This window comes from Salmo trutta, chromosome 3 (genome assembly GCF_901001165.1).
Source record: "Salmo trutta chromosome 3, fSalTru1.1, whole genome shotgun sequence".
Taxonomy (NCBI): domain Eukaryota; kingdom Metazoa; phylum Chordata; class Actinopteri; order Salmoniformes; family Salmonidae; genus Salmo; species Salmo trutta.
The window spans coordinates 74,581,416-74,606,636 of NC_042959.1; the positions used below are offsets into that span (position 1 = coordinate 74,581,416).

The following is a 25,221-nucleotide window of genomic DNA, read 5'->3' on the forward strand; positions in this document are numbered from 1 at the left end:
TCGTCATTCAACTCCTTTATTTTGATGCTTAATGTATTTACAGCTGAATTCAGACAAGCAACACACACTTATACACACACACCACAAGATACACAACCCAGACACCAACAATCCTCCCCTTGCACCCTCACACACTCATCAACAACACACACACATACACACACACACACACACACACGCCTTCCATTGGCAAGGAATGTGCAGGGCTGATTTCAGAATCACATGGTTTGGACTATACAGTCTTCAATTCCAAATTGTGTGACATGTTTCTACTATTCCTTCCTCTCTTTTGGAGGTGTGTCTCGCATGGCAGTTGCAAGTGATGATGTCATCCTGAACGCAGTCCAGCTGTACCCATGAGGCCCTGAAGTTAGGACAGGAAGGGCAGAACGTGGATGGAAAAGAGTACCATGCATACAGGTAGACCATAACAGACCATGCATTCACCCAAAAGGCCATGCAGACAGACACATGGACCAGAGCAGAGGAGGCTTGTGGGAGGAGCTACAGGCTCATTGTAATGGCTAGAATGGATTAAATGGAACGTAGTCAAACGTATGGTTTCCATATGTTAGATGTGTTTGATACCGTTCTATTATTCCATTACAGCCATTATAATGAGCCTGTCCTCCCATAGCTCCTCTGACCAGCCTCCTCTGGACCAGAGCCATAGAGGCACTCATCCATGCCCTTTGACAGGGAGGGTGGAGTGTGGTTGGTGGGGGGGGGGGGTCGTTTATGGAGGTCTCTGATTGGTCTCAGACTGAGGAGGGGACAGGATCTTCTTTTTTTCCTGGTTCAGAGGTCGTGTTGAGGGCCACGTCCTGTTTCAGCTCCTTCCCTGGCTCCTTAGTCCTACATGTCAGAGGGCACAGGCAGTCTGACTCATCAATGGAACTACATGGCATAAAAGCTCATTGATCCTGCTGTATGTCATACTCCCCCTGTTTGCACTGTATTTTGTAGCAGTTTACTCAACCATCCAGCAGAGTGATACACTAAATGACAACAATGGATAAAGGTATTGTGAAGACAGACAGACAGACAGACAGACAGACAGACAGACAGACAGACAGACAGACAGACAGACAGACAGACAGACAGACTGAAAATAAAATGAAGAAAAGTCAACAAACGAAATAAAGCCATAATCTATTGTAATAATAATTCATAGGCTTCAAAGTACAGTAAAACTCCAAGTAAACAACAAGCTAGGTGAGGAATAATGCCTGGTCAATGTTTTGGAGGGAATGATGGAGTGAACGGATCAATGACTCAACAGAGGAGTGATGTAGAAACCCACTGGGACGACAATTCAACGTCCATTCCACATTGACGTGGAAACAACATTGATTCAACCAGTGTGTGCCCAGTGGGAAGTTACAGCATTAAAAAGCTATTGAGAGGGAGAAAATGTGCTATATTAGTACAACACTGGATTTAAAGACACAACAATCTACTTTAAACAAATGAGTTGTGAAATTTCCTAGAATAACAGGATTACAGGAATGGATTAGGATTCTTTAGGATAACACGTGATGTTGGAATTTCTAGAGTCCCAGTCCAAAACAACTCCTAGCCCCGACCACCTTGGTGTTTGCAGATCTTAAGGAATTAGATTGGTAAGTAAAATGGCTAAAAGTAAAACGAGCTCAACTGAGCCCGATTTTAACTATACATCTATGTGCTTTCTTCAGATCTGGAGGCTACACACCAACGTTTAGGGGTGCTAGGAGTTATCTCTAGCCAGGGACAGAAGGCAGATGATGGGGAGTAAAATCAGGGATTTGGGTTAAAGGGGTGAAGGTCAAAGGTCATAATCTGATTGGTGACCTGGGCACGGGGGCGGGCCTGACGCTGGGCAGGACGTCCCAGCTAGAGGTGGAGCTGTTGTGATGAAAACACAGTGTCATGTGACCAGGAAACACAAACGATCACATCACAGACAGACACAATCACGTTAAAAGGGCAACAATCATGACCCGAACCGACCCTTCATCCTTTTCCTCTGCACATTTTCTAGATTTGAAATAATGAGATAGTTATTGGCAGTATGGTGTGGGCTGGGTGAACCTTTTGCCATATTCCTTACACCTAGCCAATCATCTCAGATCTTTAGTCTCATTCCTAACCATGTGTCTTTAGCATTAAGCCTGGCAAGCGAGGCTGTTGGTTCTAAATCTAAAGTGCATAATGTAGGGACAAAGGGTCGATTAAGAAGTGGGCAATTATCACACAGTCAGAGCAACAATCAGACGGTAGAGGAGGAGGTTGCCCCTGAACACTGATCTAAGGTCAGTTTTTTGTTTTTACCTCCTGATGGTTACGGTTAGGATTGGAGTAACAAACTGATCCTAGACCTGAGCATATAGGCCAGGGAATCTACCAATCACTGGTGGTTAACATAGTAATGTTATTTTTGAACAGGGTTGGAATTACACATTGACTCTAGGAGGTACACTGATGGGGGTGCCCACATTGATGTTTTTTTTACAATTCAAGAGGTGAAACTTTTAGTATAGGCGTGGTTAGCATCTCCAGACATCCCCGTAATTAGAACCCTGTCACAGAGAACACTGGCAGTAGTATTTATTTGGTTTATGAACATGTAGTATTGGACATGAAAGCAGTAGGTATCAGGTATTATGGAGGATTCCACCTGTTTACCAAGACCCTTTCATTATGCAGGTGTTTGAAAAATCTGCCAAGAGAAATGTGAAGATTGAGACACCAAGAACAAAAAGAAACCCAGGACATTTTGGATCAAAGCATACCACAGTTTCATATGATAAACACAGGTAACCAGGTAACCAGCACAACAGAAATCTGGTTGACCGTACTGTTTTCTACTTCAGATAACTCTGTAGTTGGCTTAATCAGAAACAGAATAGCACTCAGGCAGGCTAGTAAGCTAAGAAACCCCATTTAACAGCTCAGTGCCTTACCGTATAGTCTTCACTATGAAGCGAACGATGACAGCCAGACCAACACAGCCACACAGAGCTCCTATTACTATCGCTGTGATCTCTCCTGAGACAGACAGAGAAATATTCCAACCAGTTCATCACACATGAAAAGAGAGACATTGACCAGAGGCCTACTCTAATAATGAATCAACTATGAAGGTCCACGTCTTACCGGCAGTGTACACCTTCACTGATTCTGCAAGTGGGAAAAGGAATATGTTATTTAAAGCATTGTCTTATTACCTGTACGTCTGTCATAAGGCCTACATGTCGCTCTGGATAAGAGCGTCTGCTAAATGACTTAAATGTAAATGTAAATGTACATAATAACAGGCTTGACATGATCATAACGGTTTGACATGATCGTGATGTCATGACAGAGGGTTCATGTAAAAATACTGCTGTGCTACTTTGTTTATGCAGTCGATAATTCAGTTGGAATTAATGTTTAATCAACTTCTAGTAGAACTTCAGGGAAAGGATCATACGTCTACAGTGTGTTCTGTAGTCTTTGGAATGAGTGTTGTCCACGGGAGGCTGGTGGTACCTTAATTGCGGAGGATGGGCGGAATGGAATGGTATCAAACACACGGTTTTCATGAGTTTGATACCATTCCATTCACTCCACCCCAGCCATTATTATGAGTCGTCCTCCTCTCACCAGCCTCCTGTGGTGTTGTCATAGGCCACCCTATCAGTTTTGCACAAATTCTTTCTCCTTTGTCTGTGTTCCACTCTCTCTCTCTCTCTTGCTCTCCCTTTCTCCTCCTCTCGCTCTCCCTTTCTCTCTTTCTCTCTCTTCCTCTCTCTCTCACTCCCCCTCTCTCTCCATTTCTCCCTTTCTTTCTCTGTCTCTCTCTTCCTCTCTCTCTCACTCCCTCTCTCTCTCTTCTTCTCTTGTCATGTGACAACAACAGTGTCAGTGTTTAGAGAAGAGATTTTGCAAAAACAAATCAGCCATCTCATAAACAGACCTCCCCTCATTTACAGCTCCTCTTTCTCTTCCCCACTACCCCTCTCTCTCTATCTCTCTCTTTCTCTCTATCACTCCCTCAATCCCCCCTCTCTTTCTCTGCCCCACTACCCCTCTCTCTATCTCTCTCCTTCTCTCTATCACTCCCTCAATCCCCCCTCTCTTTTCCTCTGTCCTGCCCCCACTACCCCTCTCTCTCTATCTCTCCTTCTCTCTATCACTCCCTCAATCCCCCCCTCTCTCTCTCTATCTCTCTCTTTCTCTCTATCACTCCCTCAATCCCCCCTCTCTTTTCCTCTGTCCTGCCCCCACTACCCCTCTCTCTCTATCTCTCTCCTTCTCTCTATCACTCCCTCAATCCCCCCTCTCTTTTCCTCTGTCCTGCCCCCACTACCCCTCTCTCTCTATCTCTCTCTTTCTCTCTATCACTCCCTCAATCCCCCCTCTCTTTTCCTCTGTCCTGCCCCCACTACCCCTCTCTCTCTCTATCTCTCTCTTTCTCTCTATCACTCCCTCAATCCCCCCTCTCTTTTCCTCTGTCCTGCCCCCACTACCCCTGTCTCTCTCTATCTCTCTCTTTCTCTCTATCACTCCCTCAATCCCCCCTCTCTTTTCCTCTGTCCTGCCCCCACTACCCCTCTCTCTCTCTATCTCTCTCTTTCTCTCTATCACTCCCTCAATCCCCCCTCTCTTTTCCTCTGTCCTGCCCCCTCTCTATCTCTTTCACATCTTTCACAGTCAGTAACCCTTGACATTCCCACAGTTCTCACCACATTCCTCTCTTTAGTGTTTAATGCTAGCCTTCCTCCACATGTCCACCCTGAGAGCCCCTCACTGTGTCCACTAATACTGTTTGATGAAATGTTATTAGTGGTCACGGTACGAGGCTAGCCCGCCCCATGCCCTTCCTGCTGATGCTGCTGTTAGGTACGAGGCTAGCCCACCCCATGCCCTTCCTGCTGATGCTGCTGTTAGGTACGAAGCTAGCCCGCCCCATGCCCTTCCTGCTGATGCTGCTGTTAGGTACGAGGCTAGCCCACCCCATGCCCTTCCTGCTGATACTGCTGTTAGGTACGAGGCTAGCCCACCCCATGCCCTACCTGCTGATGCTGCTGTTAGGTACAAGGCTAGCCCGCCCCATGCCCTTCCTGCTGATGATGCTGTTAGGTACGAGGCTAGCCCGCCCCATGCCCTTCCTGCTGATGCTGCTGTTAGGTACGAGGCTAGCCCGCCCCATGCCCTTCCTGCTGATGCTGCTGTTAGGTACGAGGCTAGCCCACCCCATGCCCTTCCTGCTGATGCTGCTGTTAGGTACGAAGCTAGCCCGCCCCATGCCCTTCCTGCTGATACTGCTGTTAGGTACGAGGCTAGCCCACCCCATGCCCTACCTGCTGATGCTGCTGTTAGGTACGAGGCTAGCCCGCCCCATGCCCTTCCTGCTGATGCTGCTGTTAGGTACGAAGCTAGCCCGCCCCATGCCCTTCCTGCTGATACTGCTGTTAGGTACGAGGCTAGCCCACCCCATGCCCTACCTGCTGATGCTGCTGTTAGGTACGAGGCTAGCCCGCCCCATGCCCTTCCTGCTGATGCTGCTGTTAGGTACGAAGCTAGCCCGCCCCATGCCCTTCCTGCTGATGCTGCTGTTAGGTACGAGGCTAGCCCGCCCCATGCCCTTCCTGCTGATACTGCTGTTAGGTACGAGGCTAGCCCGCCCCATGCCCTTCCTGCTGATTCTGCTGTTAGGTACGAAGCTAGCCCGCCCCATGCCCTTCCTGCTGATACTGCTGTTAGGTACGAGGCTAGCCCGCCCCATGCCCTTCCTGCTGATACTGCTGTTAGGTACGAGGCTAGCCCGCCCCATGCCCTTCCTGCTGATACTGCTGTTAGGTACGAGGCTAGCCCGCCCCATGCCCTTCCTGCTGATTCTGCTGTTAGGTACGAAGCTAGCCCGCCCCATGCCCTTCCTGCTGATACTGCTGTTAGGTACGAGGCTAGCCCACCCCATGCCCTTCCTGCTGATACTGCTGTTAGGTACGAGGCTAGCCCACCCCATGCCCTACCTGCTGATGCTGCTGTTAGGTACGAGGCTAGCCCGCCCCATGCCCTTCCTGCTGATACTGCTGTTAGGTACGAGGCTAGCCCACCCCATGCCCTTCCTGCTGATACTGCTGTTAGGTACGAGGCTAGCCCGCCCCATGCCCTTCCTGCTGATTCTGCTGTTAGGTACGAAGCTAGCCCGCCCCATGCCCTTCCTGCTGATACTGCTGTTAGGTACGAGGCTAGCCCGCCCCATGCCCTTCCTGCTGATACTGCTGTTAGGTACGAAGCTAGCCCGCCCCATGCCCTACCTGCTGATGCTGCTGTTAGGTACGAGGCTAGCCCGCCCCATGCCCTTCCTGCTGATACTGCTGTTAGGTACGAAGCTAGCCCGCCCCATGCCCTTCTTGCTGATACTGCTGTTAGGTACGAAGCTAGCCCGCCCCATGCCCTTCCTGCTGATACTGCTGTTAGATACGAGGCTAGCCCGCCCCATGCCCTTCCTGCTGATACTGCTGTTAGGTACGAGGCTAGCCCGCCCCATGCCCTTCCTGCTGAAACTGCTGTTAGGTACGAAGCTAGCCCGCCCCATGCCCTTCCTGCTGATACTGCTGTTAGGTACGAAGCTAGCCCGCCCCATGCCCTTCCTGCTGATACTGCTGTTAGGTACGAGGCTAGCCCGCCCCATGCCCTTCCTGCTGATGCTGCTGTTAGGTACGAGGCTAGCCCGCCCCATGCCCTTCCTGCTGATACTGCTGTTAGGTACGAGGCTAGCCCACCCCATGCCCTTCCTGCTGATACTGCTGTTAGGTACGAGGCTAGCCCGCCCCATGCCCTTCCTGCTGATTCTGCTGTTAGGTACGAAGCTAGCCCGCCCCATGCCCTTCCTGCTGATACTGCTGTTAGGTACGAGGCTAGCCCGCCCCATGCCCTTCCTGCTGATACTGCTGTTAGGTACGAAGCTAGCCCGCCCCATGCCCTACCTGCTGATGCTGCTGTTAGGTACGAGGCTAGCCCGCCCCATGCCCTTCCTGCTGATACTGCTGTTAGGTACGAAGCTAGCCCGCCCCATGCCCTTCTTGCTGATACTGCTGTTAGGTACGAAGCTAGCCCGCCCCATGCCCTTCCTGCTGATACTGCTGTTAGATACGAGGCTAGCCCGCCCCATGCCCTTCCTGCTGATACTGCTGTTAGGTACGAGGCTAGCCCGCCCCATGCCCTTCCTGCTGAAACTGCTGTTAGGTACGAAGCTAGCCCGCCCCATGCCCTTCCTGCTGATACTGCTGTTAGGTACGAAGCTAGCCCGCCCCATGCCCTTCCTGCTGATACTGCTGTTAGGTACGAGGCTAGCCCGCCCCATGCCCTTCCTGCTGATACTGCTGTTAGGTACGAAGCTAGCCCGCCCCATGCCCTTCCTGCTGATGCTGCTGTTAGGTACGAGGCTAGCCCACCACATGCCCTTCCTGCTGATTCTGCTGTTAGGTACGAGGCTAGCCCACCCCATGCCCTTCCTGCTGATGCTGCTGTTAGGTACGAGGCTAGCCCGCCCCATGCCCTTCCTGCTGATGCTGCTGTTAGGTACGAGGCTTGCCCGCCCCATGCCCTTCCTGCTGATGCTGCTGTTAGGTACGAGGCTTGCCCGCCCCATGCCCTTCCTGCTGATTCTGCTGTTAGGTACGAGGCTAGCCCGCCCCATGCCCTTCCTGATGATGCTGCTGTTCGGTACGAGGCTAGCCCACCCCATGCCCTTCCTGCTGATGCTGCTGTTAGGTACGAGGCTAGCACTTGCCCTGCTGCTGTTAACATGATAGCATTATGCCAGTCTCTCTGACACCTGTCATCATGAATCGGACATGGGGTTCATTGTGTTCTGAGGGTCAGACAGGTTGTGTTAGAGAACCCCCCCCCCCCCGACCTAATGGGAAGGATGAGAGGATGGTCCGGTCGTTAAGTGGTTGAGGTGTACGGTAGTTGTCCTGCATGACGACACGGTCAGCTTCCTCCTTACTGGCATACAGCACTGTCTCCAGCTTCATCAGCTGAGGAAGAAGGGAGGACAGAGAGGAGGAAGAGAAGAGGAAAGAGAGATGAGGAGAGGAGGAAAGATGGTGAAGAGGAGGAAGACAGGAGGGAAGAGGGGGAGAAAAGAAGAGGAGGACATAGTGATGCTTTGAATTCAAGCATAAGTATATCACCATCACACACACACACCTTCCCTCACCTGTGTGTGTGAGATTTTGACGGTCTCTGTGAAGAGGGTCCAGAGGACACTCTGGAAGCAGGGAGGAGTGGTGAGGGAGCCATTGTATCGGTAGTACCGCCCCAGGTCAGAAGGCAGGAGGGACTGGACATCAAAGGCTGGGATGGACACACTCTGACCTGACCACGGAGGGAGGAATGGAGGGGTGGATGGACAGATGAAAGTTAGAGGAGATGTACAGGGTTTGACTCCTAGGTGCACATAGTGGTGCTGTTTGGCACTTCCATAAGAAATCAGAGAATCTGCATAAACTACTGTAGTCGTGGTAACATTGCTAGAAGGTAGCTCTAGTAATAATGCTGATTGGTTAAGGTATACTTTGATTAAGCTATCTGGGGCGACAGGTTGACACGACTGTTTGTAGGAACGGACCAAAGCGCAGCGTGGGTATCGTTCCACATCTTTATTTATTTGTGAAACTATGCAAGACATACAATAAACTATAAACAAAACAACAAACCGTGACGAAGAGGTGCAACATGCACTAACTCAAAATAATCTCCCACAAACACAGGTGGGGAAAAACAACTACTTAAATATGATCCCCAATTAGAGACAACGATGACCAGCTGCCTCTAATTGGGAATCATACAAAAACCCCAACATAGAAAAAATAAACTAGAAACCAACATAGAAGAATGAAACTAGAATAAACCCCCCAGTCACGCCCTGACCTACTCTACCATAGAAAATAAGAGCACTCTATGGTCAGGACGTGACAGTACCCCTTCCAAAGGTGCGGACTCCGGCCGCAAAACCTGAAACAAAAAGGGAGGGTTGGGGAGGTGTCTAGAGTTGGTGGCGGCTCTGGTGCAGGACGAAGAACCTTCTCATCCTGCGGATCCGCCAGCATTGGAGGCGGCTCTGGTGCAGGACGAAGAACCCTCTCATCCTGCGGATCCGCCAACATTGGAGGCGGCTCTGGTGCAGGACGAAGAACCCTCTCATCCTGCGGATCCGCCAACATTGGAGGCGGCTCTGGTGCAGGACGAAGAACCCTCTCATCCTGCGAATCCGCCAGCATTGGTGGAGGCTCCGGACTGCCGACCGCCGCTGGAGGCTCCGGACTGCGGACCGCCGCTGGAGTCTCCGGATTGGGGACCGTCGCTGGAGGCTCAGGACCGGGGACCGTCGCTGCAGACTCCGCGCCATGGATCATCACTACAGGCTCCGCGCCATGGATCATCACTGGAGGCTCCGGGCCATGGATCATCACTACAGGCTCCGGGCCATGGATCATCACTGGAGGCTTCATGCCATGGATCATCACTGGAGGCTTCGGACCATAGATCATCACTGGAGGCTTCGTACGTGGAGCCAGAACAGGTCTCACCGGACTGAGGAGACGTACTGGCAGCCTGATGTGGGGAGCTGCCACAGGGCTTACCAGGCTGGGGAGACACACTGGAGGCCTGGTACGTGGAGCCAGAACAGGTCTCGCTGGACTGGGGAGACGCACTGGAGGCCGAGTACGTGGAGCAGGAACAGGGCGTACCAGGCTGGAGAGACACACTGGAGACTGGGTGCGTGGAGCTGGCACAGGATATACTGGGCCGTGGAGGCACACTGGAGGTCTAGAGCGTAGGGCTGGCACAACCCGTCCTGGCTGGATGCTCACTTTAGCCCGGAAAGTGCGGGGCGCTGGCACAGGACGCACTGGGCTGTGAAGGCACACTGGCGACACAGTGCGTAGAGCTGGCGCAGGATATCCTGGACCGAGGAGGCGTACTGGAGACCAGGAGCACTGAGCCGGCACAACCTGTCCTGGCTGAATGCTCACTTTAGCCCGGCAAATGCGGGGAGCCGGCAACGAGCGCACCGGGCTGTGAATGCGCACTGGGGATACCGTACGCATCACCGCATAACACGGTACCTGACTGGTCACACGCTCCCCACAGTAAGTACGGGGAGTTGGCTCAGGTCTAAACCCTGACTCTGCCAATCTCCCCGTGTTCCCCTCCCAAAACAAATTTGGAGCTGCCTCTCGGGTTTCTTCCGTCGTTGCCGTGCTAATTCATCGTATCGTCGCCGTTCCTCTCTCGCTGTCTCCACCTGCTTCCATGGCAGGGTCTTGTCCCCTGCCATTACCTCCTCCCAGGTCCAGGATGTCCTCCACTCTCTTCTCTCCCGGGCCCAGAATCCCTGCTCCTCCTGGGCACGCTGCTTGGTCCTTTGGTGGTGGGAGATTCTGACACGACTGTTTGTAGGAACGGACCAAAGCGCAGCGTGGGTATCGTTCCACATCTTTATTTACATGTGAAACTATGCAAGACATACAATAAACTATAAACAAAACAACAAACCGTGACGAAGAGGTGCAACATGCACTAACTCAAAATAATCTCCCACAAACACAGGTGGGAAAAACAACCAGCTGCCTCTAATTGGGAATCATACAAAAACCCCAGCATAGAAAAAAGAAAATTAAACTAGAATTAACACCCCCAGTCACGCCCTGACCTACTCTACCATAGAAAATAAGAGCACTCTATGGTCAGGACGTGACACAGGTAGCCTAGTGGTTAGAGCGTTGGACTAATAACCAAAAGATTGCAAGATCCAATCCCTGAGCTGACAAGGTACAAATCTGTCATTCTGCCCCTGAACAAGGCAGTTAACCCACTGTTCCTAGACCGTCATTGAAAATAAGAATTTGTTCTTTAACTAACTTACCTAGTTAAATAAAGGTAAATAATAATTAACAGCTGTCTCACCTGCATGTCTGATGCGACCCAGGTAGTTGAGAATGTTCCAAAAAGCCTGGTTAGCCTCCTCACCTGTCTAACAGATCACACATCTTCTCTTTAGGTCAAGTGTGCAGGCTTTACTATACATTCACAAAGCCTTTCTTAGTAATCTGGTGATGTGTAGATTTTCCTACTGAAGAAATAAGACGTAAATAATGGGAATTTGTAACCTATTTTAAAGAATACAAATACAACACTTTTGAAGTATGCAATGTCTCCAGTGGTTGATGTGATTGTCAGTGAGTTATGACGTAATAGTCCTACCTCTATGAGGACTCCCAGGACTGCCAGTCCATCCTGCTGGGTCATAGCCACTGACATGTTAGGGTACAGCTCTGAGTTGTAGTGCACCACATGCAGCTACACAGAGAGGGAACATGGTTAGCATGTGTGTGTGTGTGTATGTGTGTGTGTGTGTGTGTGTGTGTGTGTGTGTGTGTGTGTGTGTGTGTGTGTGTGTGTGTGTGTGTGTGTGTGTGTGTGTGTGTGTGTGTGTGTGTGTGTGTGTGTGTGTGTGTGTGTGTGTGGCAGTGTGTGTGGCAGTGTGTGTGTGGCAGTGTCTAATCTTTAGAAAATCCTTCTTGAGTTTGAATGAAAAGTGCTGCTACATTCGTTTACATAGGGGTCAGATGGGAGAAAAAGAGAGTGAGGGAGAGGGAATGAGAGAGGGAGGGGGATATGCTGGCTCATTGAACATCTTTGAGAGGGAGGGAGTAGGGGAGGGTGGAGAGATAAAGACTAATTGTCTGTCTTTATGTAATAGTGTGTAACCAGAGCACAGAGCCTCTCCTTCATGTTTTCAAACTCTCTCACTTTCTCTCTCTCTCGCTGTCCCTCCCTCTCACTGCCCCCCCTCTCTTTCTCTCTCTCTCTCTCTCTCTCTCTGTCCCTCCCTCTCGCTCTCTCTCTGTTGGCATACCTGTGCAGTAGCAGATGGACAGGATCTGACTTATTTGTCCAAACTCTCTCTCTCTCTCTCTCTCTCTCTCTCTCTCTCTCTCTCTCTCTCTGTCTCTCTCTCTCTGTCTCTCTCTCTGTCTCTCTCTCTCTCTCCATCCCTCACTCCATTACTTCTACACCCATTTTTGCAGATCCACGGCATGTTCTACATTCCCTTCCCACAGAGAACTGGACAGTGTTTCAAGTTCCAAAAGTGTGTGTGTGTGTTTTTAGGGTACAGTAAATACACTGCCAACCTGAGAAAGTTGGTTCCCCTTCCTATGTATACTGTAGGTGTTTGAGAGGCTTTTATTTGGCATGCTTTCTAATCCTGAATTCTTTACAATAATTTCAATCAGATTTAATTCCACTCCCCAATTAATTAACATCATTCAAACACTTGTTCTCCAATAACCTTTCTTTTGATGTTTGTTTTCTCCTGCTATGACTAGTGTTAACCAGATTAGCTAAGAGTCTAGATTGCTGTTTAGTGTTTCTGTATAATATTTAATGGGATCATAGTATGGTTTCTCAACTGAAGTGCTTAATACTGCAATCTGCCTGGATATACAGCATGACACGTACGCATGTCCTTGCACATGCAGGCTTAAAAACTCTCACCCACCAACACCCCCCACACCCCACCCCCCTCCAAACACACACACAGTCCCTCACCTCTGCAGCGGAGCTCTGACCGTTGATGGTATGTTCGCTGCCCCCGGCCTCCGGGGCTCCGTTGCCCCAGTGCAGGTGCATCTGGACGGCTGTGAACTGCCAGGGCAGCCCCCCTAAACCCATCCAGCCTGGGAGAGGAACCACCACTGTGATGGAGAGAAAGCATGGTTGCTGTAGTTACCTGTATGTTGTTAGTGATGGAGTCAGCATGGTTGCTGTAGTTACCTGTATGGTTGTTGTTAGTGATGGAGTCAGCATGGTTGCTGTAGTTACCTGTATGTATGTTGTTAGTGATGGAGTCAGCATGGTTGCTGTAGTTACCTGTATGTATGTTGTTAGTGATGGAATCAGCATGGTTGCTGTAGTTACCTGTATGGCTGTTGTTAGTGATGGAGTCAGCATGGTTGCTGTAGTTACCTGTGTGGTTGTTGTTAGTGATGGAGTCAGCATGGTTGCTGTAGTTACCTGTATGGCTGTTGTTAGTGATGGAGTCAGCATGGTTGCTGTAGTTACCTGTATGGTTGTTGTTAGTGATGGAGTCAGCATGGTTGGTGTAGTTACCTGTATGTATGTTGTTAGTGATGGACTCAGCATGGTTGCTGTAGTTACCTGTATGTTGTTAGTGATGGATTCAGCATGGTTACTGTAGTTACCTGTATGTTGTTAATGATGGAGTCAGCATGGTTGCTGTAGTTACCTGTATGGTTGTTGTTAGTGATGGAGTCAGCATGGTTGCTGTAGTTACCTGTATGGTTGTTGTTAGTGATGGAGTCAGCATGGTTGCTGTAGTTACCTGTATGTTGTTAGTGATGGATTCAGCATGGTTGCTGTAGTTACCTTTATATTGTTAGTGATGGAGTCAGCATGGTTGGTGTAGTTACCTGTATGTTGTTAGTGATGGAGTCAGCATGGTTGCTGTAGTTACCTGTATGTATGTTGTTGGTGATGGAGTCAGCATGGTTGGTGTAGTTACCTGTATGTTGTTAGTGATGGAGTCAGCATGGTTTCTGTAGTTACCTGTATATTCTTAGTGATGGAGTCAGCATGGTTGCTGTAGTTACCTGTATGTTCTTAGTGATGGAGTCAGCATGGTTGCTGTAGTTACCTGTATGTTGTTAGTGATGGATTCAGCATGGTTGCTGTAGTTACCTGTATGTTGTTAGTGATGGAGTCAGCATGGTTTCTGTAGTTACCTGTATATATGTTGTTAGTGATGGAGTCAGCATGGTTGCTGTAGTTACATGTATGTTGTTAGTGATGGAGTCAGCATGGTTGCTGTTGTTACCTGTATGTATGTTGTTAGTGATGGAGTCAGTATGGTTGCTGTAGTTACCTGTACGTTGTTAGTGATGGGGTCAGTATGGTTGCTGTAGTTACCTGTATGGCTGTTGTTAGAGATGGAGTCAGCATGGTTGCTGTAGTTACCTGTATGGCTGTTGTTAGTGATGGGGTTAGCACGGTTGCTGTAGTTACCTGTATGTTGTTAATGATGGAGTCAGCATGGTTGCTGTAGTTACCTGTATGGCTGTTGTTAGTGATGGAGTCAGCATGGTTGCTGTAGTTACCTGTATGTATGTTGTTGGTGATGGAGTCAGCATGGTTGGTGTAGTTACCTGTATGTTGTTAGTGATGGAGTCAGCATGGTTGCTGTAGTTACCTGTATATATGTTGTTAGTGATGGAGTCAGCATGTTTGCTGTAGTTACATGTATGTATGTTGTTAGTGATGGATTCAGCATGGTTGCTGTAGTTACCTGTATGTATGTTGTTAGTGATGGAGTCAGCATGGTTGCTGTAGTTGCCTGTATGTATGTTGTTAGTGATGGAGTCAGCATGGTTGCTGTAGTTACCTGTATGTATGCTGTTAGTGATGGAGTCAGCATGGTTGCTGTAGTTGCCTGTATGCATGTTGTTAGTGATGGAGTCAGCATGGTTGCTGTAGTTACCTGTATGATGTTAGTGATGGAGTCAGCATGGTTGCTGTAGTTACCTGTATGTATGTTGTTAGTGATGGAATCAGCATGTTTGCTGTAGTTACCTGTATGTATGTTGTTAGTGATGGAGTCAGCATGGTTGCTGTAGTTACCTGTATGTATGTTGTTAGTGATGGAGTCAGCATGGTTGCTGTAGTTACCTGTATGTATGTTGTTAGTGATGGATTCAGCATGGTTGCTGTAGTTACCTGTATGGTTGTTGTTAGTGATGGAGTCAGCATGGTTGCTGTAGTTACCTGTCTGTTGTTAGTGATGGAGTCAGCATGGTTGCTGTAGTTACCTGTATGTATGTTGTTAGTGATGGAGTCAGCATGGTTACTGTAGTTATCTGTATGTATGTTGTTAGTGATGGGGTTAGCACGGTTGCTGTAGTTACCTGTATGTATGTTGTTAGTGATGGAGTCAGCATGGTTGTTGTAGTTACCTGTATGTTGTTAGTGATGGAGTCAGCATGGTTGCTGTAGTTACCTGTATGACTGCTGTTGTTAGTGATGGAGTCAGCATGGTTGCTGTAGTTACCTGTATGTTGTTAGTGATGGAGTCAGCATGGTTGCTGTAGTTACCTGTATGGCTGTTGTTAGTGATGGAGTCAGCATGGTTGCTGTAGTTACCTGTACGTATGTTGTTAGTGATGGAGTCAGCATGGTTGCTGTAGTTATGTGTATGTATGTTGTTAGTGATGGAGTCAGCATGGTTGCTGTAGTTACCTGTATGTTGTTAGTGATGGAGTCAGCATGGTTGCTGTAGTTACCTGTATGTTGTTAGTGATGGACTCAGCATGGTTGCTGTAGTTACCTGTATGTTGTTAGTGATGGAATCAGCATGGTTGCTGTAGTTACCTGTATGTATGTTGTTAATGATGGAGTCAGCATGGTTACTGTAGTTACCTGTATGTTGTTAGTGATGGAGTCAGCATGGTTGGAGTTACCTGTATGACTGCTGTTAGTGATGGAGTCAGCATGGTTGCTGTAGTTACCTGTGTGTTGTTAGTGATGGAGTCAGCATGGTTGCTGTAGTTACCTGTATGGTTGTTGTTGGTGATGGAGTCAGCATGGTTGCTGTAGTTACCTGTATGTATGTTGTTAGTGATGGAGTCAGCATGGTTGCTGTAGTTACCTGTATGGCTGTTGTTAGTGATGGAGTCAGCATGGTTGCTGTAGTTACCTATATGTTGTTAGTGATGGAGTCAGCATGGTTGCTGTAGTTACCTGTATGTTGTTAGTGATGGAGTCAGCATGGTTGCTGTAGTTACCTGTATGTTGTTAGTGATGGAGTCAGCATGGTTGCTGTAGTTACCTGTATGTTGTTAGTGATGGAGTCAGCATGGTTGCTGTGGTTACCTGTATGTATGTTGTTAGTGATGGAGTCAGCATGGTTGCTGTAGTTACCTCTATGTTGTTAGTGATGGATTCAGCATGGTTGCTGTAGTTAGTTACCTTTATATTGTTAGTGATGGAGTCAGCATGGTTGCTGTAGTTACCTGTATGTATGTTGTTAGTGATGGAGTCAGTATGGTTGCTGTAGTTACCTGTGTGTTGTTAGTGATGGAGTCAGCATGGTTGCTGTAGTTACCTGTATGTTGTTAGTGATGGAGTCAGCATGGTTGCTGTAGTTACCTGTATGTTGTTAGTGATGGAGTCAGTATGGTTGCTGTAGTTACCTGTATGTATGTTGTTAGTGATGGAGTCAGCATGGTTGCTGTAGTTACCTCTATGTTGTTAGTGATGGATTCAGCATGGTTGCTGTAGTTAGTTACCTTTATATTGTTAGTGATGGAGTCAGCATGGTTGCTGTAGTTACCTGTATGTATGTTGTTAGTGATGGATTCAGCATGGTTGCTGTAGTTACCTGTATGTTGTTAGTGATGGAGTCAGCATGGTTGCTGTAGTTACCTGTATGTTCTTAGTGATGGAGTCAGCATGGTTGCTGTAGTTACCTGTATGTTCTTAGTGATGGAGTCAGCATGGTTGCTGTAGTTACCTGTATGTATGTTGTTAGTGATGGAGTCAGCATGGTTGCTTTAGTTACATGTATGTTGTTAGTGATGGAGTCAGCATGGTTGCTGTAGTTACCTGTATGTATGTTGTTAGTGATGGAATCAGCATGGTTGCTGTAGTTATATGTATGTTGTTAGTGATGGAGTCAGCATGGTTGCTGTAGTTTCCTGTATGTATGTTGTTAGTGATGGAGTCAGCATGGTTGCTGTAGTTACTTGTATGTTGTTAGTGATGGAGTCAGCATGGTTGCTGTAGTTACCTGTATGGTTGTTGTTAGTGATGGAGTCAGCATGGTTGCTGTAGTTACCTGTATGTATGTTGTTAGTGATGGAGTCAGCATGGTTGCTGTAGTTACCTGTATGTTCTTAGTGATGGAGTCAGCATGGTTGCTGTAGTTACCTGTATGGTTGTTGTTAGTGATGGAGTCAGCATGGTTGCTGTAGTTACCTGTATGTTGTTAGTGATGGAGTCAGCATGGTTGCTGTAGTTACCTGTATGGTTGTTGTTAGTGATGGAGTCAGCATGGTTGCTGTAGTTACCTGTATGTTGTTAGTGATGGAGTCAGCATGGTTGCTGTAGTTACCTGTATGTTGTTAGTGATGGAGTCAGCATGGTTGCTGTAGTTACCTGTATGGTTGTTGTTAGTGATGGAGTCAGCATGGTTGCTGTAGTTACCTGTATGGTTGTTGTTAGTGATGGAGTCAGCATGGTTGCTGTAGTTACCTGTATGTCCGTTGTTGTAGAGGCTGAAGGGTTTGTTGCCGTGCTGGCTATAACCGAGGGGGGTAAGAGGGCCCAGGCTGGGGTCATACTGGGTCTGGACCGTTGCCACGTCAACCGGAGACTGGGCCTTACCACCACAGTCTGGGAAGTACTCCGCCCACTTGGACTGGCCTACTGAACCTGAGGGGGAGAGGAAGGGAAGAGAGTGACCAAAACATGACACATCTTGTGACTCTATATCATTGATGTACCACACACATTAAGCATGGCCAGTCAGTCAGCGGACCTTTTCTTCTGTAACATTTCATATTGACCTCTTGACCTATTACATGACCATTTTCTGTGGAAAACAGAAGATAAGTTGGGGATCCATCCTGCTCATCCTCTCTTTCACACTCCCCCTCTATACTTGACCTGCTCTGACTAATGACTAATGCCTAATGAGCATCATCACCCCGACGAACACACACCCAGACACACAGCACACACACATATGCGGTACACACACAAACACACAGTTACACACACACACACACCCACACACACACACACACACACACACACACACACACGCACAGACTTACATCATTATCCCAGAAACCCTAGACCCACTCCAATTTGTATACCGCACCAACAGATCCACAGATGATGCAATCTCTATTGTACTCAACACTGCCCTTTCCCACCTGGACAAAAGGAACACCTATGTGAGAATGCTATTCATTGACTACAGCTCAGCGTTCAACACCATAGTGCCCTCAAAGCTCATCACTAAGCTAAGGACCCTGGGACTAAACACCTCCCTCTGCAACTGGATCCTAGACTTACTGACAGGCCGCCCCCAGGTGGTAAGGGTAGGTAACAACACATCCGCCACGCTGATACTCAACACTGGGGCCCCTCAGGGTTGCGGGCTCAGTCCCCTCCTGTATTCCCTGTTCACTCATGACTGCACGGCCAGGCACATCTCCAACACCATCATTCAGTTTGCTGATGACACAACAGTGGTAGGCCTGATCACCAACAACGATGAGACAGCCTATAGGGAGGAGGTCCCAGACCTGGCATTGTGGTGCCAGGACAACAACCTCTCCCTCAACGTGATCAAGACAAAGGAGATGATTGTGGACTACAGGAAAAGGAGGACCGAGCACGCCCCCATTCTCATCGACAGGGCTGTAGTGGAGCAGGTTGAGAGCTTCAAGTTCCTTGGCGTCCACATCACCAACAAACTAACATGGTCCAAGCACATCAAGACAGTCGTGAAGAGGGCATGACAAAACCTATTCCCTATTCTCAGGAGACTGAAAAGATTTGGCATGGGTCCTTAGATCCTCAAAAGGTTTTACAGCTGCGCCATCGAGAGCATCCTGACGGGTTGCATCACTGCCTGTTATGGCAACTGCTCGGCCTCCGACCGCAAGGCACTACAGAGGGTAGTGCATATGGCCCAGTACATCACAAGGGGCTAAGCATCCTGCCATCCAGGACCTCTGTACCAGGCGGTGTCAGAGGAAGGCCCTAAAAATTGTCAAGGACTCCAGCCACCCCAGTCATAGACTGTTCTCTCTGCTACCGCACAGCAGGTTGTACCGGAGCGCCAAGTCTAGATCCAAGAGGCTTCTAAACAGCTTCTACCCCAAGCCATAAGACTCCTGAACAGCTAATCAATTGGCTACCCAGACTATTTGCACCCCCCTCCCCGCTGCTACTATGTTATTAGCTATGCATTTTTCAGGATAAAAAATAAACAGAATGGAGCTAAGCACAGGCAAAATCCTAGAGGAAAATTGTATTTTAGTCTGTTTTCCACCAGACAGTGGGAGATAATAACCTAAAACACAAGGTCAAATCTACAGAATCTTAGAGTTGCTTACCAAGAAGACAGTAAATGTTCCTGAGTGGCCGAGATACCGTTTTGACTTAAATCTACTTCAAAATCTATGGCAAGACCTGAGAATGGTTGTCAAGCAATGATCAACAACCAATTTGACAGAGCTTGAAGAATTTGAAAAGAATAATGGGCAAATGTTGTACAATCCAGGTATGCAAAGCTCTTAGAGACTTACCCAGTTAGACTCACAGCTGTAATCACTGACAAAGGTGCTTCTACAAAGTATTGACTCAATACTTATATAAATGAGATATTTCTGTATTTTATTTTCAATAAATTTGCAACAATTTCTTAATACATGTTTTCACTTTGTTGTTATGGGGTATTATTATGTGTAGATGGGGGAGAAAATAAAATATTTCATCCATTTTGAATTCAGAATGCCACAGATCCCCTCACAACAAAATGTGAAATATTTCAAGAGGTATGAATACTTTCTGAAGGTAGCATTGCACTTTTCATGTAACATACTTTTGTCCAGAATATAGCCTAACCACCGGTCAAGCAATATTATGGACTAAAAGTTAAAATCTTGTTGCTGCAGGATTACTTTGCTACAACAATACAGATCAAATTAAGATTCTACATCTGTATGGAGTATCAGAATGTTAGAATACTGGCTGGTGTGTGTCTGTGTACGCATGTGTGTGTGTGTGTGTGTGTGTGTGTGTGTGTGTGTGTGTGTGTGTGTGTGTGTGTGTGTGTGTGTGTGTGTGTGTGTGTGTGTGTGTGTGTGTGTGTGAGAGAGAGTGTGTATACAGGAGTGTAAAGTCAGTGGTCAGTCATGCATGCATGATGAGGTAGTGTATTATATTCACAGTGGTGAGCGCACACACACAAACATCCTTCCTCATTACTAATTGAAGGGGAGAGAGAAACTGGAGCAGAGAGAGGGAGACTGATGGGTGCACAGAGAGACATTCTTGGGACAGAGAGAAAGAGAGAGACGGGTAGAGGGGATTCAGACTAGAGAGACTGAGGGAAGACAGGAGAATGGGTCAGAGAGGTGGAATAATGAAAGGACATGTAGAGAATGGAACATCTGAAAAAGAGCGAGACAAAGAGAAAGAATTTGAATTTGAGAGTAGGCAGAACAGAGGAGAGGGGTGATGGTAGTAAAGGACAGGGGCAGGAGCACAACTTAGACTCAAACCAGCACAATTACAAGAAGCCTTTCAAGACAATCAGAAACAAGTATTCAACAATGCCATGGTATAATTAAGCAATAAGGCCCGAGGGGGCGTGGTATATGGCCAATATACCACGGCTAAGGGCTGTTCTTAGGCACGACGCAACTATACCACAAAATCCCGAGGTGCCTTATTGCTATTATAAACTGATTATAAACATAATTAGAACAGTTAAAAAAAAAAAATCATACCCATGGTATATGATCTCATATACCACGGATTTCCACCAATCAGCATTCTGAGCACGAACCACCTAGTTTAAAACAGTTAATAATACCGAATGCACAGAGGGTGCCCTATATTTCATAACCCTGGCATTCAGTCAGCAGTCAGATCTCAATGTGAGGTCTCCTCTCCAACCCTCAGGGTGCTCTAGCCTGCTACGGAGGTCAGTGCTCTACTCTCCATGCTACTGTTAATCAATGTGAGGTCTCCTCTCCAACCCTCAGGGTGCTCTAGCCTGCTACGGAGGTCAGTGCTCTACTCTCCATGCTACTGTTAATCAATGTGAGGTCTCCTCTCCAACCCTCAGGATGCTCTAGCCTGCTACGGAGGTCAGTGCTCTACTCTCCATGCTACTGTTAATCAATGTGAGGTCTCCTCTCCAACCCTCAGGGTGCTCTAGCCTGCTACGGAGGTCAGTGCTCTACTCTCCATGCTACTGTTAATCAATGTGAGGTCTCCTCTCCAACCCTCAGGGTGCTCTAGCTTGCTACGGAGGTCAGTGCTCTACTCTCCATGCTACTGTTAATCAATGTGAGGTCTCCTCTCCAACCCTCAGGGTGCTCTAGCCTGCTACGGAGGTCAGTGCTCTACTCTCCATGCTACTGTTAATCAATGTGAGGTCTCCTCTCCAACCCTCAGGGTGCTCTAGCCTGCTACGGAGGTCAGTGCTCTACTCTCCATGCTACTGTTAATCAATGTGAGGTCTCCTCTCCAACCCTCAGGGTGCTCTAGCCTGCTACGGAGGTCAGTGCTCTACTCTCCATGCTACTGTTAATCAATGTGAGGTCTCCTCTCCAACCCTCAGGGTGCTCTAGCCTGCTACGGAGGTCAGTGCTCTACTCTCCATGCTACTGTTAATCAATGTGAGGTCTCCTCTCCAACCCTCAGGGTGCTCTAGCCTGCTACGGAGGTCAGTGCTCTACTCTCCATGCTACTGTTAATCAATGTGAGGTCTCCTCTCCAACCCTCAGGGTGCTCTAGCCTGCTACGGAGGTCAGTGCTCTACTCTCCATGCTACTGTTAATCAATGTGAGGTCTCCTCTCCAACCCTCAGGGTGCTCTAGCCTGCTACGGAGGTCAGTGCTCTACTCTCCATGCTACTGTTAATCAATGTGAGGTCTCCTCTCCAACCCTCAGGGTGCTCTAGCCTGCTACGGAGGTCAGTGCTCTACTCTCCATGCTACTGTTAATCAATGTGAGGTCTCCTCTCCAACCCTCAGGGTGCTCTAGCCTGCTACGGAGGTCAGTGCTCTACTCTCCATGCTACTGTTAATCAATGTGAGGTCTCCTCTCCAACCCTCAGGGTGCTCTAGCCTGCTACGGAGGTCAGTGCTCTACTCTCCATGCTACTGTTAATCAATGTGGGGTCTCTTCTCCAACCCTCAGGATGCTCTAGCCTGCTACGGAGGTCAGTGCTCTACTCTCCATGCTACTGTTAATCAATGTGAGGTCTCTTCTCCAACCCTCAGGGTGCTCTAGCCTGCTACGGAGGTCAGTGCTCTACTCTCCATGCTACTGTTAATCAATGTGAGGTCTCCTCTCCAACCCTCAGGGTGCTCTAGCCTGCTACGGAGGTCAGTGCTCTACTCTCCATGCTACTGTTAATCAATGTGAGGTCTCCTCTCCAACCCTCAGGGTGCTCTAGCCTGCTACGGAGGTCAGTGCTCTACTCTCCATGCTACTGTTAATCAATGTGAGGTCTCCTCTCCAACCCTCAGGGTGCTCTAGCCTGCTACGGAGGTCAGTGCTCTACTCTCCATGCTACTGTTAATCAATGTGAGGTCTCCTCTCCAACCCTCAGGGTGCTCTAGCCTGCTACGGAGGTCAGTGCTCTACTCTCCATGCTACTGTTAATCAATGTGAGGGGATCCTTTCTACGTTAGTGCTGTACTTACACACCCACTCTGTCTCTCCCACTCCACCCTAGTGTTTATCTGCAGTGGGCTCAGGGGGATTTTACTTTCCTAGGGGGATTAGAGAGAGCCTTTTTTACACCATCACTATCTCCCCAGCTACTACATAAAAGGTTCTGTGAACCATATGTTTGTTATAGCTTGGTGAGAGAGTGGTTGTCCTATGGTTATTTTGCATACAATCTTCCCACAACTTTCTGGGAATGGTGCAGGATAGTTGCTTGGCTTTGGATCGTTCTCAGCGCATTTAAGGAACTTCACAAAAAAAAAAATATTGGTATTTGTCACGATCGTCCAAAGGAGTGGACCAAAGCGCAACGTGGTAAGTGTTCATCATATTTTATTTACCTCAGAACACTACAAACAAAAATAATAAACAATGATAGTCTCCCGTCACGTCTTGTAGGCTTAACAAGCAGTACAAAAATAAGATCCCACAACTACAGGTGGGGAAAGGCTGCCTAAGTATGAGTCCTAATCAGAGACAACGATAGACAGCTGCCTCTGATTAGGAACCATACTCGGCTCAAAACAAAGAAATAGACATCATAGAATGCCCACCCCACACCCTGACCTAACCACATAGAGAAACAACCCCTCTCTCTCAGGTCAGGGCGTGACAGTATTTCATTACTTTAAAGGCACAATCAGCAGTTGCAACATCCATTTTTGGACGTCTAGTTTTGATTTACATTTGGTTGAGTTGCCATCTAATGTGAATTAAACATGAAATCAACAAAACATTTTCATTGGTTTTAGGTTAAAAGTTGGGTGAAGAAAATACGAAATGCCCTTATGTTGATGACTCAACCAGTTTTTGCCCAGTGGGAAGGAACCAGAGTAAAACTTTATCAGAACCTCCCTGCAACATAAAATAAACTTAGAACAGGCAAAACCCAGAACAGGCTAAATCTTCACTTACGTTTAAAAAACATTCCATTTTACTTGTCAGAAAACATATGGCATCGTTCCCATAACCAATGTCAAACCAAAAACATACGTTCCCACAACTTCCAAGGAACCAAATGTGCTAGCTGGGCCTACACACACACACACACACACACACACACACACACACACACACACACACACACACACACACACACACACACACACACACTCCCCTCCCCCGGCCTGTACCTCTAAGCCGTCCTCTATCCCCCTCCTTGCCCACCACCCCCAAAAAAGGAGAAAAACTTGTCCTGCAGCTCCACAGTTGGTTGTCATGGAGGTCCCCATGGTTACAACGGAGAGAATATTCCGTCATTCTGACCTGCTCTACCTCTCATAGCGCTGCCACTGTCCCCAATGTGGATGGGAACAATGCCACACACACACACTCTCACACACACACACTCTCTCACACACACACACACACACACACACACACACACACACACACACACACACACACACACACACACACAGACACACAAAATGCCATACAAAGAGCCGCAGTGCCTGTGAGCGAGCCAGCCACAGAATGCCACAGAATGCCACAGATCCCCTCACACACACCAACACAACACAACTCCCTCATCACCATTTACTTTAACAGTATATTGCGTCCTATAGTACACAGAGAAAAACATCACCGTGTGGTGATGCCAGCTAGCCCTGGACACAGGCTCTGGTTAGAGGACATACTGTACGGTTCTGTACTTTATGTGAATGGTAAAGCTCTGTGTGAACTTAGTGTACACACTACCACTCTGTATGCATTCACTAAGGGCCATTCAGGTCTACAGTGTCATTGTCCACATGATAGGCAGGCAGTGTGCCTCAGCCTGGACAGTACATTTAACACACAGGGTTATTGTGTGGCGTAACAATGCTGCTGAAACACGTCTTTCCAACTCTTCCTCCTCCTCGTGCACCTGCCACTTCTCTCGTTTTCCTCCCCCTCTCTAGCTCTCTTTCCCTCTTCTGCACCCCCATTTCCATCCCTCTCTCCATTCCCCACTCCTCGTTTCTGTTTCTCCCATGCCGAGAGAGAGACAGAATGTACAGTAGGTGAGCTGATGTATAAATGACAGACAGACAGAGACTGTTGTATTTGTGTAGTGTTTAGTGGCAGGGATAATATTCCTACTGTGATCTACACTTACTTTATGAGTTATAATAACATAGTTATAAATCAACTTGAAGGCCTTTTGGTTATTGAGAGAGATGTTCTTACCCGTGTACGTCCAGTACGTCACTGAAAGAGGGGAAATAAAATCACGTTTCCTCATTGTCATTCTCACAATAACACATTACAGCAGTTATTAACAATTACATTCAGTATTACATTCACCAAATTATTCAACATATTGTTAGCAAGTGACATTTTCAATATGAACAGGTGTCATTGAAAAGTGACACCTGTAAAATATATCTGTAAAAATATATATGCTATATACAGTATATCTGAACTACTATATACAGTATATCTGAACTACTATATACAGTATATCTGAACTGCTATATACAGTATATCTGGACTACTATATACCGTATATCTGGACTACTATATACAGTATATCTGAACTACTATATACAGTATATCTGAACTACTATATACCGTATATCTGAACTACTATATACAGTATATCTGAACTACTATATACCGTATATCTGAACTACTATATACAGTATATCTGATCTACCACTATACTGTTCCTTGTTCAACTACTGATTCTACTGCCAC

General features: G+C 47.6%; 1 protein-coding gene across 5 annotated transcripts in view; it reads right to left on the minus strand.

Annotated features, from left to right (window-relative positions):
• The window catches only part of LOC115189491 (carbonic anhydrase 14), a 26,002-nt gene continuing 781 nt past the window's right edge, over positions 1 to 25,221 (minus strand). Inside the window, exons 2-13 of one of the 5 annotated variants that reach the window (XM_029748107.1) lie at positions 24,712 to 24,732; positions 17,311 to 17,490; positions 12,598 to 12,743; positions 11,248 to 11,343; positions 10,951 to 11,017; positions 8,198 to 8,355; positions 7,892 to 8,015; positions 3,139 to 3,162; positions 2,946 to 3,030; positions 2,660 to 2,701; positions 1,834 to 1,887; positions 1 to 855 (exon numbers count right to left, since the gene is read on the minus strand). In XM_029748107.1, the coding sequence (XP_029603967.1) occupies positions 759 to 855; positions 1,834 to 1,887; positions 2,660 to 2,701; positions 2,946 to 3,030; positions 3,139 to 3,162; positions 7,892 to 8,015; positions 8,198 to 8,355; positions 10,951 to 11,017; positions 11,248 to 11,343; positions 12,598 to 12,743; positions 17,311 to 17,490; positions 24,712 to 24,732 (1,094 nt within the window). In that variant the 3' untranslated portion in view covers positions 1 to 758. The other 4 variants (XM_029748113.1, XM_029748119.1, XM_029748126.1 and 1 more) reach the window with 4 other exon arrangements.